Genomic DNA, 17,113 nt, shown 5'->3' on the forward strand with positions numbered 1-17,113 from the left:
AAGGACATTCTGACCCTTCTTTTTCTTTCTGAAAGCAGGAGATAAAACTCCCCTGTGAAAGGGACCCTCACTATACCAGGAGTAAAGAAGATGTCCTCATCACTAGAGCCAGAGAATTTAGGGCTGAGAAATCTGTACAAACCTTGTTAAACTAACGCTTATCTTCTGAGTTACTTCTTCATCATTTACTACCTCAGCCCAAACCCCTTTGTCTTGTCAATTCTTCACAAATCTTGTTTCTCTGTCTAAAAGTTGTAAACACTTCCTGCTCTGGTCCCTTCACGTCTTCATTCTCTTGTGAAGGCTCCCATGTACATGTAAAAATTTAATAAAATTTGTATGCTTTTCTGCTGTTAATCTGTCCTAGACAGTCTAATTCTTAGGCCCAGCCAGAGACCCAAAGAGAGTAGAGAAGAATTTTCCTCCCCTACATACCAAATATATTTCACTGCTTAATAAAATCCTATTAATTTCCTAATGCCTATAGAATAAAATTCAAAATGTCAGATTTGTCTATTGAAAGAAATAAATAAGAAGGAAAACTACCCCAGACCTTGGTCTCTAATACCATTCCCCCCTAAAAGAAATAGGGCTCCTCAGAGAAATGGCTAGTTTCAGCGCTGGGAAAGGGTAGGTAAAGGATAAGGTTGGAATACCTTACTACGCCAGAAAGTAAGGAAGAGTTCAAAAAAACGATAGGGGCATGACAAAAGGACACTGGAGCCACCTGAAGGGGCTCCCACTGTTCAAATCTGGGACAATTTGAACACCAAAATAATTAAGTACAGTGATGAGTTATAGGCCATTTTTATAAAAATGAACTTACGAGTCCATACCAACAGGAAAGGAAGGAAGGTAGGTAAGGGTGGGGGGCAGGGGGGGGAGGGAGAGATGTGAGGCAAGGGAGGGAGGGGAAATCCAAGAACCAATTGGTAAAGGTGCAGGAGTTCTACAGTAGGAAAATCATCATCTTGCAGTCATTATGGTGAAGACTAGATCAAGCAAGAATCAACAATGGTAAATATAGGAGAAATTCTTGATAAAGAACAGGATATTTGCATAGTCTTATAAGTATCTGCCTATTTATTGCAAAGGAAGAAAAAATAATCATTATGATAAGGTCAAAAAATTGGGCTACACCTTGAACTTAGACAAGGTAATCAAAATTAACATAACCTACGAAGGACAAAAAGACATGGGCCTCCAGATGTAATAACCAGAGATGGACACAACAAATTCTAGGCCACATTTCAGCCAAGAATGCACAATCTCAATCTACTCACAATGAAACGTCAGACAACACAACATGAGGAACATTGTAAGGAAAAAAAAAAGCAGGAGGCGATCTGTATTCTTCAAAAACGTCATAAATTACAAAGAAATGCTGTGGAAATGTTCCATATTAAAAGAAGCTAAAGCAACATGTCAACTACATATAATACCTAACCCTAACTGACCCTATACTGGTGAGGGGTAAATGCTACAAAGGACATTACCAGGTCAACTGAAAAAAAATGGAATTATGAATAGTAAATGGAATCAATGTAAATTTATGAAGTTGACAACTATACTGTAGTTATGTAAAAGAATATCCCTATTCTTCATTGAAGCATTCACAGGTGAAGAACTATAACTGACCCTCAAGTGATTCAGGAAAAATAAAGAAAAAGTACACACATACAGAGAGAGAAAAGAAAAAGGATAGGAGAACAAAGTGTTTAAATGATAAAGCAAATAGGATAAAATGTTAATAAGTAAATTTAGATAAAGAGTATACAGCTGTTTCTTGTATTATTTTATTCTTGTAACTTTTTGTAAGCTTGAAATTGGTTCCAAAAAAATTAAAAATTATATATGTATTCAACTAGACCTGAAATACAGTAGCCACCAACTATATGAGGCTGTTGAACAGTTAAAATATGGCCTGTCCAAAGTCAGATGTGCTGGGACTTCCCTGATGGTCCAGGGGTTAAGAATCCGTCTTGTAATGCAGGGGACGCTGGTTAGATCCCTGGTCAGGGAATTGGGATCCCACATACCGCGGGGTAACTAAGCCCGCGCACCACGACTAATAAGCCTGCGCGCCACAACTAGAGAGAAGCACGCACACTGCAACAAAGAGCCCACGCACAGCAACGAAAGATCCCATGTGCTGCAACTAACACCCGATACAGCCAATAAATAAATAAATAAATAATTTTTTAAAAAAATAACAAAGTCAGATGTGCTGTTAGTGCAAAATACACACATTTCAAAAACTTACTATAAAAAACTCATCAATAATATTTAAGATATCTCAATAATTTTTATATTGACTATATGTTCAAATATTTTAGATAGATTGGGTCAAAGGAAATATATTTTAAATAGTAATTTCAAAAAAAAAGTAATTTCACCTCTTTTCACTTTTTTAAAATGTGGCTACTAGAAGCTTTAAATTACATATGTGATTCCTATTTGCATTGGACTAGAGCTAGATGATCAAGAATCTCCACAATGAGGTGTCACACTATCTATAAGTTTCTCTCTCAATTTCTTTCTGCTCTAAACAGAGCTCTCTCTCTAAGTCACTTGGTTTTAAGCTACTTAAGGGTAAGGATCAGTTTTACTCACTGTTGTACCTCCAGTATCTAGCACATATCCAGTGTTATAAACATTTGTTTATTGAAAGGCAATATGCAAGCAAAGGCAGGAGGGAGGGCAGGAAGAATGAAATCATTCCCACCTGAGTCTTTGTTTATACTGTAACTCCTTCCTAGAATAAAAGTAACTCTCTTCCTCTCCTAATCACCTTTTCAAAACCCCATCTCTTGCCCATTTTCTCCAAGGAGACACTTCACTCTAACAGGTTCATTCTGTCTGACTGGTCCTCCTCTGTATTACTACAGCCTTCACTGTCTATATAATTTACTTTGGCACTTAATCATATAAGTTCCCTGAGAGAGAGGTCAGATCTCGTATTTTTCCCGTATCTTCCACAATCATTGGCATAGTGCTAACCATATGAGTTGAGTGGCGGAGGAAAGGGCAACAAGGTGCTAAAAAAAGGAAATGGATTGAGTTGGGAAAACTTGGCTCTAGTCTCAGCTTTTTTTTTTTTTTTTTTTTGCGGTACGCAGGCCTCTCACCATTGTGGCCTCTCCCGTTGCGGAGCAACACAGGCAGGCCCAGCGGCCGTGGCTCACGGCTCCGCGGCATGTGGGATCTTCCCGGACCGGGGCACGAACCCGTGTCCCCTGCATCAGTAGGCGTACTCTCAACCACTGCGCCACCAGGGAAGCCCTCTAGTCTCAGCTTTGACATCTAACTGTGTTGCCTTAGATAAATCACTCAATCTCTCACTTCCTACTTGGTCATTTTTAAAATCAGAGACTCGTTACCCATAAAAGAAGCCTTCTATTTCCACAATTCTAGAATTAAACCCATTTTTTTCTTTAGCAATCTTATTGATATATACCAATAAAAGGAAATCTAATACACTTAAGGATCTTAGAAATAGCAAAGAAGTTTATAAACTGCCTAAAGTACTAAATGCTGATGTCTTTCCAGCCATGAAGCACTTTAAATCCACATTTCTCTTCAAAGCCTATTAAGTAAAATAATCAATACATACATATTGCAGCTACCCCAATTTTTTTTTTCAGATTCTTACAAGCCTCAAAGAAACACCTTTTAGTTGCTAATGGAAAAAAGAAAAAGAACCAGAAACTAAATTTTCTATAAAGTACCCTAGGACCTTATCGGTGATGTTCAAAGATGCTGAGTTACAACTGATTAAAAGCACATTGTCTGTTTCTTCTTTCAAAAATGCTACTTAAAGGAAATTATTCAGGGACTTCCCTGGTGGCACAGTGGTTAAGAATCCAACTGCCAATGCAGGGGACAGAGGTTCAAGCCCTGGTCCAGGAAGACCCCACATGCCGCGGAGCAACTAAGCCCGTGCGCCACAACTACTGAAGCCCGAGCACCTAGAGCCCGTGCTCCGCAACAAAGAGAAGCCACCGCAATAAGAAGCCCCCGCACCACAACGAAGAGTAGCCCCCGCTCGCAGCGACTAGAGAGAAAGCCCATGCGCAGCAATGAAGACCCAACGCAGCCAAAAATAGATAAATAAATTTATTTTAAAAATATAAAAAATAAAGGATGCTATTCAGAAGAAAATTACAACAGGTAAAATGAAAAGGTCATATGAAAACAGAATGCTAAAGGTATGCGACTTAATTTCAAAGCATGAAGACCATTTCAAACAAATCTCTAAATCATCAAACTTAGTTTTAATCTTGTATCTTATGACCTCTGCTGAGAAATAAGATTATCAGGGTGGGGTAAAATTAAATGGTTGCCATGTTATATAATTTAAAGATTCAAGTCATACTTGTTAGTAAATAGCACCTGTGGAGTTCATACTAGTAATACAAATTACAAGATTTCTTTAAGGCTTTATCCAAATACCCCTATTAAATGCTAAGCATTAACAGTGACCCATCTGTAAGAGCCAAACTCCTCCCAGGTGGCTCTAAGTCCTCTCCTGATCTGGTCTGAGCCTCACCTCTGCAGCCTCACCTCCCACCAATCCCTGCATATCATTTCACTCCCTAAACTTAAATGTTCACATTCCCCTTAATATTACTTGCCCCATTTTACAACTTCTTGTCTAGGCATTTGCGGTTCCCTCAGCCCAACCTGCGGCAAATATGCCCTCCTCCCAGAAGCTTTTCCTGATTGCCCCAAAACCCTCCCACAAAGTGGCCCCCAGGCACTATTCATTCTTCTATTACAAAGAACTGCCATTATTTTTAAATGTCCACTTCCCCAACCAGCTGTGAGTCCTAAAAGGCGGGCCCATATCTTATTTAACTGGTTCCCAGCCCCTAGCAGATGCTTTGCATTTACTGACACTCAATATAAGGACATTGAAAAAAAGGAAGTTAAGTGGTTAACGATGAGAAACAACCCAAACTTTCCTATAAAAGAGTATATAAATTTAAGACAGTGGTCTCAACCAGGGCAAGTTTGCCCCTAGGTGACATTTGGCAAAGTCTTCAGATATTTTTGGTTGTCACAAGATGGGAGAGGGGACTTGGGGGTGCTACTACATCTAGTGGGTAGAAGCCAGGGATGCTGCTCGATATCCTACAGTGCAAAGGACAGCCCCCAACAACCAAGAATTATCCAGTCACAAATACCAATAATTCCATGGTTAAAAAACTCAGTTGTCAACTGACTTATTCATGTGTGATGATTCCTTACCATACCTCAGCAATAACCAGAATAAATTCCAATTTTGTGGTTTCAGCTGAAACTTCTGTAGCCATCGATGTGTATGCACCAACCCTCAAAATGATCTTTATATAATCGTAACGCTTAACAACATTAAACCGAGAGTACTGGAAAGCAGTCCATATTTCTGAAAACTAATCTACAACTAATAGAAGCTACTCTTAAGTCAGTAAACACTTTATTTATAAACTATAAAGCAAACCACAGGCGAACTAATTTTCAGCTGTGGAATTATGCGACGGAAACACAATCTGAGGCATGAGGTAATCAGTCAGGTCTGACAAGAGAAAAAATCTCTAAGTAGTGGAAGTAAATCACGCACAGGTGTCTTTAATGTTGAACACAGGAACTGATGACCAGAGTAAAGGGCATGCCCTCACTACTGCCAATATCAGCGCTTATCAAGATTTCAAAAAACTCTGACAAAACATTGCAAAAAATCATCAAATGTCAATACAGGATGGAAGATACAGAAGTTAACTACTTCTACCCCTGATATATGACCAAGTTCCACATGACTTGAACATTTCCCAAAGCTATGCAGGAGCAAGGACACTCCCTTTCTACACAGTGGATGACTCAACTCTCTTTGGTACATTCCTTGACTGCATGCTACAAGTTCACTAACTCCTCTTGCCCTTGGAACTAGTTATCCTACTCTCTCAGTAACCAACTAATGGGTTTGGCACCAACTTTTCAGTAATTTACATTTTGTTGCACCCCATCGGTCTCAAAAGGAAATTAAGGGAAAAAGAGGGAAAAAAAGCTAACCAAAACAAAAAATTGAGTAACAGTGACTCCTATAGAAAAGATTTTGTTATTCTAGGAACTGATTCCTAAACAAAACACCTACAGCTTTCCAGTGCTCTAATCTTTGTATCTTCAGGCTTTTCCAGATTTGACATAGAGAGAGCACTGGCAGAAAGTAAAGGAGTGTACCGTTGGATTAAGCTGACAACGGATCTATACTTGCGTGGCTCAAACAAAAAGGTACCGGGCTGGGAGGGGAAAACGCATTTTTAAATGGGGGGTGTGTGGGGTAGGGGAGTTGCCAACAGTGAGTAATAGCTTCCTTCGCAGCTGACTTTAGCCAGTTAAGTGTCGGTACAGCGACTGGGCCAACGTTAGGCCGGGTTTCACCACATTACCCTGCAGTGCTGCCCAGATGAGATTACGAATCCGCGTGAGGCAGGTGCGTGTCGGGTAAAGTTGCGGGGCACGCCGGGCGGGGCGCTGGGGTAAGAGCCGAGCTAGCCTCCCGAGGTCTCCCACCCGGCGTGCTCCAGCCCGGCGGGCGGCTGGCCGGCCGGACCCGCGGGCACTAACTCTCCATTTTCACTGCCATTCCAGAATCTGGAAGGAACGCGCCGGCGCCACACCCTCCCGCCCGGCCGCCCGCTCGCACTGACAGCCCGCGCGGGTGCGGGGCCCGGGCCTGTGAGCCGGGGGCCGCGGGGGACCCGGCCCGCTGCCCTGCCGCCGCCCCGCCCGCCCCCTGCCCCCCCGAGGCCCGCCCCCAGAGCAGACGACCGAGGCCTAATCGCCGCCTGGGCTGCGGGGCCTAAAGGAAGGGGCCGGCGCTGAAGAGGGGGCGGCCACGCCGCCGCCGCCTCTGCTACTCAGCGAGGCGGCGGCTTCCGCGGCCCCGGGCTCCGGCTCTCCCGCTCACGTGCTCCTGAAAGACGGTTTCACTCTCTTACCCTCTGCAAAATCCTCCTTAACATGGTTTAAACACCACCCGGCGCCGCCCCGGTGACTCTCCAAACCTTCTGCGGGGCCACTCAGTACTCGGGGGTACGCGGGAGGGAGGGACTGAGCCAGGAAAGGACTGGGAGGAGGTCGGGGCGAGGCTGTAGCGGCGGCCGCTCGGGCTGCCCCGACTTCCCCACAGGCGGCGAGAGGGAGCGCGCGCGAGCGAGCAAAGAGGCAGCCAGCGAGCGCCCGCCCTCCCGCCTGCCGGGCCGCCCCCGTAACTGACAGCTGGGCGGACCCGCCCGCCACCGCCCCGCCCTCCCGGCCTGTCCATCCGCGGGAGGCGGAGCTGGAAGGGGCCTGGCCCGCCCCTGCGGCCAATCGGAAGCGGCGGCGGCGTGGGCGGTTGCGTGACGGACAGGCGGCAGGACGCTGGCGCCGCCGCTCCTTCCGGCGGGCCGAGGGACAACGCGGGCGCCGAGCGCACGCCTGCGCTCTGTCAGAGGATGCGCCCGCGCGCAGACAGCGTACTCTCTAGGGGAACCTGGAGGGGCTCCCTGACCGCGACGCAAGAAGGGGTCTCTGGGCGAGTACCTGCGACGGCACCTCAGATTACTCTGTAAAATATGTCGCTGTGACCCCGGCCTTGGCCATTCCTGAACTGGATCCTCATTTCTGCTGGAAGCGCTTGGAAGCAAAGGAGAGAATCGCAGACACGATTAACCGGTCTGATGGGCTTTTTTTCTCCCCTGGTCCAACCCCTGGCGCCTTTCCGTACTCCCTTCCTGCTTCTAATATCAGCCAAAGGGAAAGTAAAGAATCGGAAGAAAGGGTAGGAAGAAACTGGAATTTGAGTTGGTAAGAGAAGTTTGCGGTTGTCATCTTTGGACTATAGCAACAATAATGGACTGATGTCGCTAACATGTTGCACCATCTAAAGCCCACGCTTGGCCCATTCTCCTAGGGAATTTTAAATCCTCTTCTGACAATAGATGTATGAAGTGAATCTACCTTAATGCGTCTGTTTCATAGATTAAGAAAAAAATAATGAGGTCACAGATAAACAGTGTGCCAAAACAAGGACGTGGACTTGGAAGTGGACTTGGACCTGACTTCCAGGCACGATGTTATTATTTAAACTCAAAAATCACAGCTGCGGAATCCTACCATTCTGCCAGTATTCACGAGCTAAGAGGTTCAACTTTACCCTGAGCGGGGGAAAGAGAAGCCTTTAATAATGTTTAAGTAGGAGGAGGAGAATAATGCAACTAACCTTGCTGGAGGTGGGAGGGGAGGGTGGGGATCTGAAGTCTACCAAGCAATGAATGGAGCGCTTATCAGAAAATACCCACAGATCTTCTGAAAAAAATGCAGCAAATCTTATTTTCAAATTACTTAATGTAAAAGCGTTTTGTAAAATGTAAATAAAGCATTATATGATGTAATATGTTGTTTCCATCCAAAACATGTCTGTTTTTTAATGTGTGTCGTGTCTGTAGTGCAGCAAAACAGTCGTGCCTACAACTCATACATTATTAATCACTATTGATGATAGTGCACTTAAGTACTTCCAGGCAAACATAGCAAAGCACACATTTTTCCACCTTTCCAGACACAGGTACTTTATTTTCAGACAGTATGGGAAATATTTTCACTGAAGCAGAGTAATAAAACTGTGACATAATAAATATATTGAATAGATTTGGTCTCTGCCCCTGAGTGATAGGGTGATAAGAGCATCTTTTGGTGTAATGTCTGATCTGCTGAGTGGTTGGGTGTCCCTAGATAGCTTTAGGGTGGGGGCTGAGTCATGATTAGAAGGTTGGAATTTTCTGGCCCACCTACTGGAGCCAAGAGGAACTTCAAGACTTAATCCCCATTGGCCAGTGATATAATCAATCATGTCTATGTAATGGAACCTCCATAAAAACCCTAAATAACGAGGTGTGGAGAGCTTCCAGATTGAGGAACATCAAGATGCTGGGAGGAGGAAGTGTCTGGAGAGAATAGGCAAGCTTTGCACCCCTACCCCCATACCTTGCCCTATGCATCTCCTCCATTTGGCTGTTCCTGAGTTGTAGCCTTTGTAATAAACCGGTAATAGTAAGTAAAGTATTTCTGTGAGCCAGTATAGCAAATTATCAAAGCTGGGGAGAGTGTTGTGGGAGCACCCAATTTATAGCCAATTGGCCCAAAGTACAGATGACAACCTGGAAGTTTCAACTGGTATCTGAAGTAGGGGGCATTCTTGGTGGGACTGAGCCTTTAGTCTGTGGGGTCTGTGCTAACTCTGGGTTGTTAGTGCCAGAACTGAATTAAATTGTAGGACTCACTGTTGGTGTGCAGGGAATTGGAGAATTGCTTGGTATGGAAAAAAACTCCACACATTTGGTGTCATAAGTCTTGTAAGTAGAGAAAGGAAGCAGTTTTTTCCCTTTGAAGTGACATTTGTTTTTATTTTTCAAAAATTAGTTTAAAGCTGCCTATTAATGTCACATGCTAAGGCCTTCTCCACTGGAATTCTCCAGTGGAATCTTTTGACTAATATAATAGACTCTCATCTACTGCTTAGCTAGATGGGTTATTCAAAAATCTGTGCACTCCCCTGCAGCTTACGATAACTCCATCATTGGAATAATATACTAGGGAACTGAAAACTCCAAGAAAATAAGCAGTGGATGAGACATAATCATGTAAGAATATCCTTCACTAATGTAGCAGCTTCCCACACAAAACATTCCTATTTACCCATCTGGCTGCTAGTTCCTATACATTTACTCTTTTACATCAACATTCCATCAATTCTTTGACTCCATCATGACCTCCAGTCCATTGGCCCTTCTTAACGTTCTTACTATCGGCCATTTCCCTAGCGTCCTCATTTCCGTCAAAACCCAGATTAAAACTATGATCCAACTTTATAGCACCGCCACCCTTTGCAAATATGCTTAACTTCAGCTCTCTCTTCCTCTGTTGTTTTTGTCTAGCAGAACCCGAACTTGACTACCCAGCTCCTCTGTGCTGTACAGGAGCTGCTGAATATCACTAGAGATACATGTATACAGCTGAAGCTGCTGGGCTCATTTTACATTAACAGCCACAGATAGATCTCAGACACTCAACACAGTCCAGCAACAATCCTGTTATACTTTCCTCCTGTCTTCTTTTAGATCCCCAAAGTGGCTTTCACACCTATAGTACTTTCACTGTCTTACCTTGCATTTTCTTCCTAACCCACTCCAATCAAGTCTCCTTCTCATCTACTCCAATGAGACTGCTCATATTAAGATTACTAATGATGTACATGTTGCCTAATCCAGTAATGACTTTATTATTTTTTTTTACTTTATTTGAGTCTTGTTCACACTGAGAACAAGAGACCACTCTCTCCTTGAATTATTTTATTCTCTTGACTTCCTTGACAGTATACTTTCTGGTTTTTCTCCTCAATGACCATTCCTTCTAAAACTTGTTTGAAGACTTCTCTACCGCATATCTTAATGTTAGAGAGCCCCCGACTCTGTTCTAGGCCCCTCCTTTCGTCTATGGCACATGGCCCAGAAGTGATCTCAACCAGTCTCCTGGCTGTAAATTTCACTTGTCTGCCCAAGTCTGTATCTCCAGTGCTGAACCTCCCCAGGTTTCCAGACTTGTATGACAAACCATCTACTTCATATTTCTTCTTGGATGTCTAATGAGCATCTCAAACTTAATATGACCCAAACAAAACTGTTTCATTTTTATTTTCAGAATTGCTTCTTCACCAGTTATCCTGTCTCAGTATGTCCTACCCCCAGCTACTATGTTGTATCAAACCAGAAATCTTGACGTTATCTTTGGTTTCCCTCTTTATCTCATCACATCCCCTCCCTCCATCCAATCCATCAGAAAATCCTGACATGTCTACCTCCAAAACATACCCCAAATTTGCCACTTCTTTCCATTATCACCTCAGCCCACAGCACCTTCATCTCCTGTCCAGACTATTGGAATAGTTTCCTGGTTGGTCTCTCTGCTTTTACTTTGGCTTCCCTATAACCCATTCACTACACAGCAGCCAGAAACAACTTTTAAAAATGCAAATTAAAGAATGTCACTGCCTTTCTTGATTGTAGCTCCCCATCACAATCACAATAAAATCCAAATACCTTATCCTGGCTCACACAACCTGTCGATCTGGCCCTGCCTGCTTCTCTGCCTTCCACTTATAAACACTTAGCTTACTATGCCCCAGCCTCCTTGAACTTCTTTTTTTTTTTTAATTTATATTTGGATGCGCTGGGTCTTCACTGCTGTGCGTGGGCTTTCTCTGATTGTGGTCTTCGTTGCGGTGTGCAGGTTCTCATTGCGGTGGCTTCTCTTGTTGTGGAGCGTGGGCTCTACGCACGCGGGCTTCGGTAGTTGTGGCACATGGGCTCAGTAGTTGTGGCTCACGGGCTCTAGAGTGCAGGCTCAGTAGTTGTGGTGCACGGGCTTAGTTGCTCTGCAGCGTGTGGGATCTTCCAGGACCAGGGCTTGAACCTGCATCCCCTGCATTGGCAGGCATATTCTCAACCACTGTGCCACCAGGGAAGTCCCTCCTTGAACTTTTATTCCTCAGCTGCAAAAAGCTTACTCCTGCCTTTGCACCAAACAGTTCCTATTTAGGAAATGCCTTTCCCTGAGATCTTGTGATTAATTTCTTGGCATTCATAACTGCACTTTAAAAGTCATCTCCTCAGAGATAGCTTCAGGGATCACCTCATCTAAAGTGCTAAAGCGGTCTCCAGTCCCTCACATTACCCATTCTAATTCTCTGCATAGCAGAGAAAACTATCATTTCTGACTTTCCTTGTTTCTCTATTCACGTCCCTCCCAACAAGAATATAAGGGTCGGGCTTCCCTGGTGGCGCAGTGGTTGAGAGTCCGCCTGCCGATGCAGGGGACGCGGGTTCGTGCCCCGGTCCGGGAAGATCCCACATGCTGCGGAGCAGCTGGGCCCGTAAGCCATGGCCGCTGAGCCTGCGCATCCGGAGCCTGTGCTCTGCAACGGGAGAGGCCACAACAGTGAGAGGCCCACGTACCGTAAAAAAAAAAAAAAAAAAAAAGAATATAAGGGTCTTGTCTCTTGTTCACTGGTGTGTCCCCAATAATTAAAACAATGCTCAACCCATGGTTAGCAATAAATATTTATTGATGAATGAATGAAGAAAGGAAGGAAGGTACTATGGCTTAAATGTTTGTGCCCACCTAAAATTCATATGTTGAAATCCTAACCCCCAAAGCTGACAGTATTAGTAGGTAGTGCCTTTGGGAGGTGATTAGGTCATGAGGGTGGAGCCCTCAAGAATGGGATTAGTGTTCTTATAAAAGAAACCATAAAGAACTCTCTAGTCCCTCTATGTGAGGATACAAGGGGTCTGTGACCCAGACGAGGCCCTTCACCCAACCATGTTAGCACCCTGGTCTTAGACTTCCAGCCTCCAGGACTGTGAGCAATAAATTTCTGCCACCCAGTCTGTGGAATTTTGTTATAGCAGCCTGAACTAAGACAGAAGGGTGTGTAATCATTCCTATAGCAGTTGCCTTACAGAGTTCCTCAAACTAAGATCTTCCTACTTGTGAAGATATAGTCCATATCTAACAATCTTGAGAGTGATCCAACATCTTTTGATCCTACTCAGCAGTCTTTTTTCTTTTGATATAATATATATGTGTGTATGTTTCTTTTTTTTTTTTTTTTGCAGTACGCGGGCCTCTCACTGTTGTGGCCTCTCCCATTGCGGAGCACAGGCTCCGGACGCGCAGGCTCAGTGGCCATGGCTCACGGGCCCAGCCGCACTGCGGCACGTGGGATCTTCCCGGACAGGGGCACGAACCCGTGTCCCCTGCATCGGCAGGCGGACTCTCAACCACTGCACCACCAGGGAAGCCCTGTTTCTTGACTCTTCAAATTTTTCCCAATATTTATGAGAAACAACTTATTCTCCACCTTTTGTAAATTAGAAATTTTTCTCCTTCTTAATTTCATGTGTGACCACCAAATAATTCATTTCCAGTTAGAAGCAAATCTATGAAAGATCACAACACAGCAAGCAAAGTGCAGCTGATGGCTCTATATACGTAAAGCAAAGATAGTTTAGGGGTTCTAAGGAACACACACAGGACCACTAACCAGCAATTTAGCAGCAATTAGTTTTTATTTTTCTCAACTGAATTGTTCATTTTAACAAATTATGTTAACATCATTGGACCAACTAATTGAAGCCTAGTATCAATTTGTGCTTCTTTCAGCCCTTGAGGGAAGGATGAGGAGGGAGGCAAAGACGAGAACTTCAAAGGAGTGGGCAGATACATGAATTCTACAGAAGTCCCTACTGATTTTCTCCAAGTTGACTTGAGTAACTCCAAGAAAAGTATCAAGTCTCCATTGAGTTTCTTTGGAAGCAGGTTTAAGGAAGATCCAAAATAATAATTATGTTCTAAGAGCTATTAAAAATCATATACATGTATATATATGTATATGTATATGAATACACACACACACACACACACACACACACACACACATATACACATACATATATGGCCCTGGCTAAGCCTATTGCATTCAAACCACATGTTGAGTTGGTAGAATACAAAATAGTCCATGGAATCATGTAGAGGTGGCACAACAAAAATTCCCATCTAATGTAAGTTGGTAGAGCCACTATGAAAAACAGTTTGGAGGCTCCTCAGAAAACTAAAAATAGAATTACCATATGATCCAACAATCCCACTCCTGGGCATATATCCAGACACAACTCCAATCCAGAAAGATACATGCACCCCTATGTTCATAGCAACACTACTCACAATAGCCAAGACATGGAAACAACCTAAATGTCTGTCGACAGATGAATGGATAAAGATGTGGTACATATATACGATGGAATACTACTCAGCCATAAAAAAGAATGAAATAATGCCATTTGCAGCAACATGGATGCAACTAGAGATTATCAAACTAAATGAAGTAAATCAGAAAGAGAAAGACAAATACCAGGACTCCCTGGCAGTCCAGTGGTTCCGCTGCAGGGGCACAGGTTGGATCCCTGGTCACAGAACTAAGATCACACATGTCGTGTGGCATGGCAAAAAAAAAAAGAAAGACAAATACCATATGATATCACTTATATGTGGAATCTAAAATATGACACAAATGAACCTATCTACAAAACAGAAACAGACTCATGGAAATAGAGAACAGACTTGTGATTGTCAAGGGGGAGGGGGTTGGGGGAGGGATGGAGTGGGAGATTGGGGTTAGCAGATGTAAGCTGTTATATATGGAATGGATAAACAACAAGGTCCTACTGTTTTACTGTATAGCACAGAGAACTATATTCAGTATCCTATGATAAACCATAATGGAAAATAATATAAAAAAAAGAAGGTATATATAACAGAGTCACTTTGCTGTACAGCTGAAATTAACACAACATTGTAAATCAACTATACTTCAATTAAAAAAAAGTTTTTAAAAGAAAGAAAGAAAGGAAGGAAGAAAGAAAAGGGGAAAAAATTCCCATCTATGATAAGAGGGTGAAATCTTGAGTGCCAATGTGACTCCTCCAGTCATACACAGAAAGTTCATGGTTGGGACTTTCTGACCTGAAAGACTCCTCATTCTGCTTGGGTTTTCCAAAACCACACATTTGGGGAACTAGGAAAACAGTGCGGAGCTAGGTTAACTCCTTATCTTTTTGATCTAGTGAAGATTCTTTATTTTGCCTATTTGAAAAAAAAAATTCAGTAGTAAATCAAAATGAAATTGATGTTAAATCAAATCCAAATCATCATTCCTATCAGTCTTCTAACTGAGATCAACCTGTGGACCCCCTACCCGAACAGCTAACTAAATGGAAAAAACCACATGGACTACTACAAAAGGTGGTGGTGTAGGCAAATTGTAGAAATGGAACTAACACCTGAAGTTCTGTTCTCACATGTTTCTAAAGAGTGTTTGTGAAGTCAGGTGAAGTGATTTAATGAATTGGGTAGAGAGATGTCATCTGAGCATTGGTCAGGGCTAGCATTTCCTTGGATTTGCTCAGTCCAGTGTTTTTCTAAGTATGTCCCTCCAAGCCCTAAGTGGTCCCTCAGAGGCCACCTCAGTAGATGGGGAGAAGCAAGCAATTGAGGCCCTTACATTATTCACCCTTGTATCAGCTGATGTAGCTTCACTTTTACCTGTTTTACATAATGGGTTCTGAGTGAGATTTGTTTCCAAAAAAAAGTAAAGTATCACTCTGGGGCCCAAAAGCAAAAGTATAATTGAAAATATTTTAGAGGAGGGGACAACTGAAATAGGTATGGTCAAAAGTTAAGAAAACCAGTAAGAAATGGTGAGGCACACCTAGGTTAGCAGCAGCAGGAGTTACCATATATCTAGTTGGACCAGTGCCCGAAGGGGCAAGAAGAGAGAACAGTTAACCAGAATCCAGAGAGAGCTATGAGAGAGAGCTGCAGGACAGAAGCTGTGACCTTCAGTAGGGAGTATTTAGAAAACACTTAGATGTGAAAGAGAGGATACCAAGGGACTATATGTCCTGTCTTCATTCCCTTCCCAACTTCTGGATTTCCTGCTTGTGCTTTCCACTGGCCCAACTCAATGAGGAGCGAAAAGGCAAGGGAGCTTGTGGATGTAGTAAGTCCCCTACATACGAACCTTCAAGTTGCGAACTTTCAAAGATGCAAATGTGCTTTCACCTGTCCAATCACATAAGTTAGTTCATGTGTCTGTAGTATATTGTCACACGCGTGCATCCTCTACAAGTGGTTGTGCTTTTGTGTGCTTTACTGTACAGTACTGTATAGAGTACAGTAGTACAGTATCTTTATTTCAAGCCCAGGATGTCCAGAAGCGAGCGTAAAAGCAGCGGTGATGTAGCAGGTACTGCTAAGAAGCGCCAGCTGTTGTGCTGTACTACTGTACTTTTCAAGGTACTGCACTGTAAGATGAAAAATGTTTTCTTTATTTTTTGTGCTTGTTTGTTTTTTATGTATTATTTGTGTGAAAAGTATTATAAACCTATTACAGTACATTACTATATAGCTGATTTTGTTAGCTGGGTACCTAAACTAACTTTGCTGGTCTTACGAACAAGCTGGACGTACAAACGCGCTCTTGGAATGAAACTCGTTTGTATATAGGGGACTTACTGTAGTGAGTGGATCAGTTTCAGCCTCAAGAGGCAGAGCAGTTAAGACCTTGTGTTAAATAGGAGTCAAGCTATCCTCCCTTTGGAGAAATGTTGGAAAATAAACTAGATTCTGTATGTTCATATATACTAGATCTAAGCTATGAAGAGCAAAGAGCCTGCCCAGTGCTAGACATGTCATATCTGCTGTCTATAGCTCTATGTTAAATATCATAGGTGAGTTTGCTGAGGATCAGAAGTTTGGAATTTATCCATGCCTACAAAGCTGTGATTCTTTCCATATACTCCATTGAAGGGAAATACAAAAATAATGGTCAGCATTTTAAAACTCTTTTCCACTACAAAGTTCTGGAAATGGATAGTGGAGAATAGTTCCACAACAATGTGAATCTACTTAATGCCACTGAAGGATACACTTAAAAGTGATTAATATGATAAATTTTATGTTATGTATATTTTACCACAATTTTTTTAAAAAAGGAGATAGAGATTGAACACAGAGGAGGAAGTGGAAGACATGACGGTAGAAGCAAGAAGTTGGAATGATGCAGGGAAGAGGTCCTGAGCTAAGGAATGCAGGCAGCCTCCAGGAGCTAGAAACATTCTCCCCTTGAGTCTCCAGAAGGAACCAGCCATTGAAGATACCTTGACTTAAGCTCAGTGAAACTGATTGCAGCCTTCTGACCTCCAGAACTGTAAGGTAACAAATTTGTGTTTTTTGTTTGTTTGTCTGTTTGTTTAGGATGCAACATGTGGCATGCGGATCTTAGTTCCCCAACCAGGGATCGAACACATGCCCCCTGCAGTAGAAGCTCGGAGTCCTAACCACTGGACTGCCAGGGAAGTCCCAAATTTGTGTTGCTTTTTTTAAAAGAAATTTTTTTTCAATGAGCAATATAGCATTGAATTCAGAGTTTATTGATTGTGACACAGTGTGTAGTCAATATCTGTAAATGAGT

At 42.9% G+C, this 17,113-nt stretch overlaps 1 protein-coding gene across 3 annotated transcripts in view; it reads right to left on the minus strand.

Annotated features, from left to right (window-relative positions):
• Positions 1-7,260, minus strand: part of EEA1 (early endosome antigen 1) — a 139,595-nt gene extending 132,335 nt beyond the window's left edge. For 2 of the 3 annotated variants that reach the window (XM_029204738.1, XM_029204739.1), the window contains exon 1: positions 6,981-7,207. In XM_029204738.1, the coding sequence (XP_029060571.1) occupies positions 6,981-7,004 (24 nt within the window). In that variant the 5' untranslated portion in view covers positions 7,005-7,207. Of the gene's footprint in view, positions 1-6,980 lie in introns of all 3 variants that reach the window. The other variant, XM_029204740.1, reaches the window with a different exon arrangement.
• Positions 7,261-17,113: the final 9,853 nt, after the last annotated feature.

The sequence above is a fragment of the Monodon monoceros genome, unplaced genomic scaffold, assembly GCF_005190385.1.
Source record: "Monodon monoceros isolate NGI ecotype Baffin Bay Population unplaced genomic scaffold, NGI_Narwhal_1 Super_Scaffold_6, whole genome shotgun sequence".
NCBI classification, from domain to species: Eukaryota; Metazoa; Chordata; class Mammalia; order Artiodactyla; family Monodontidae; genus Monodon; species Monodon monoceros.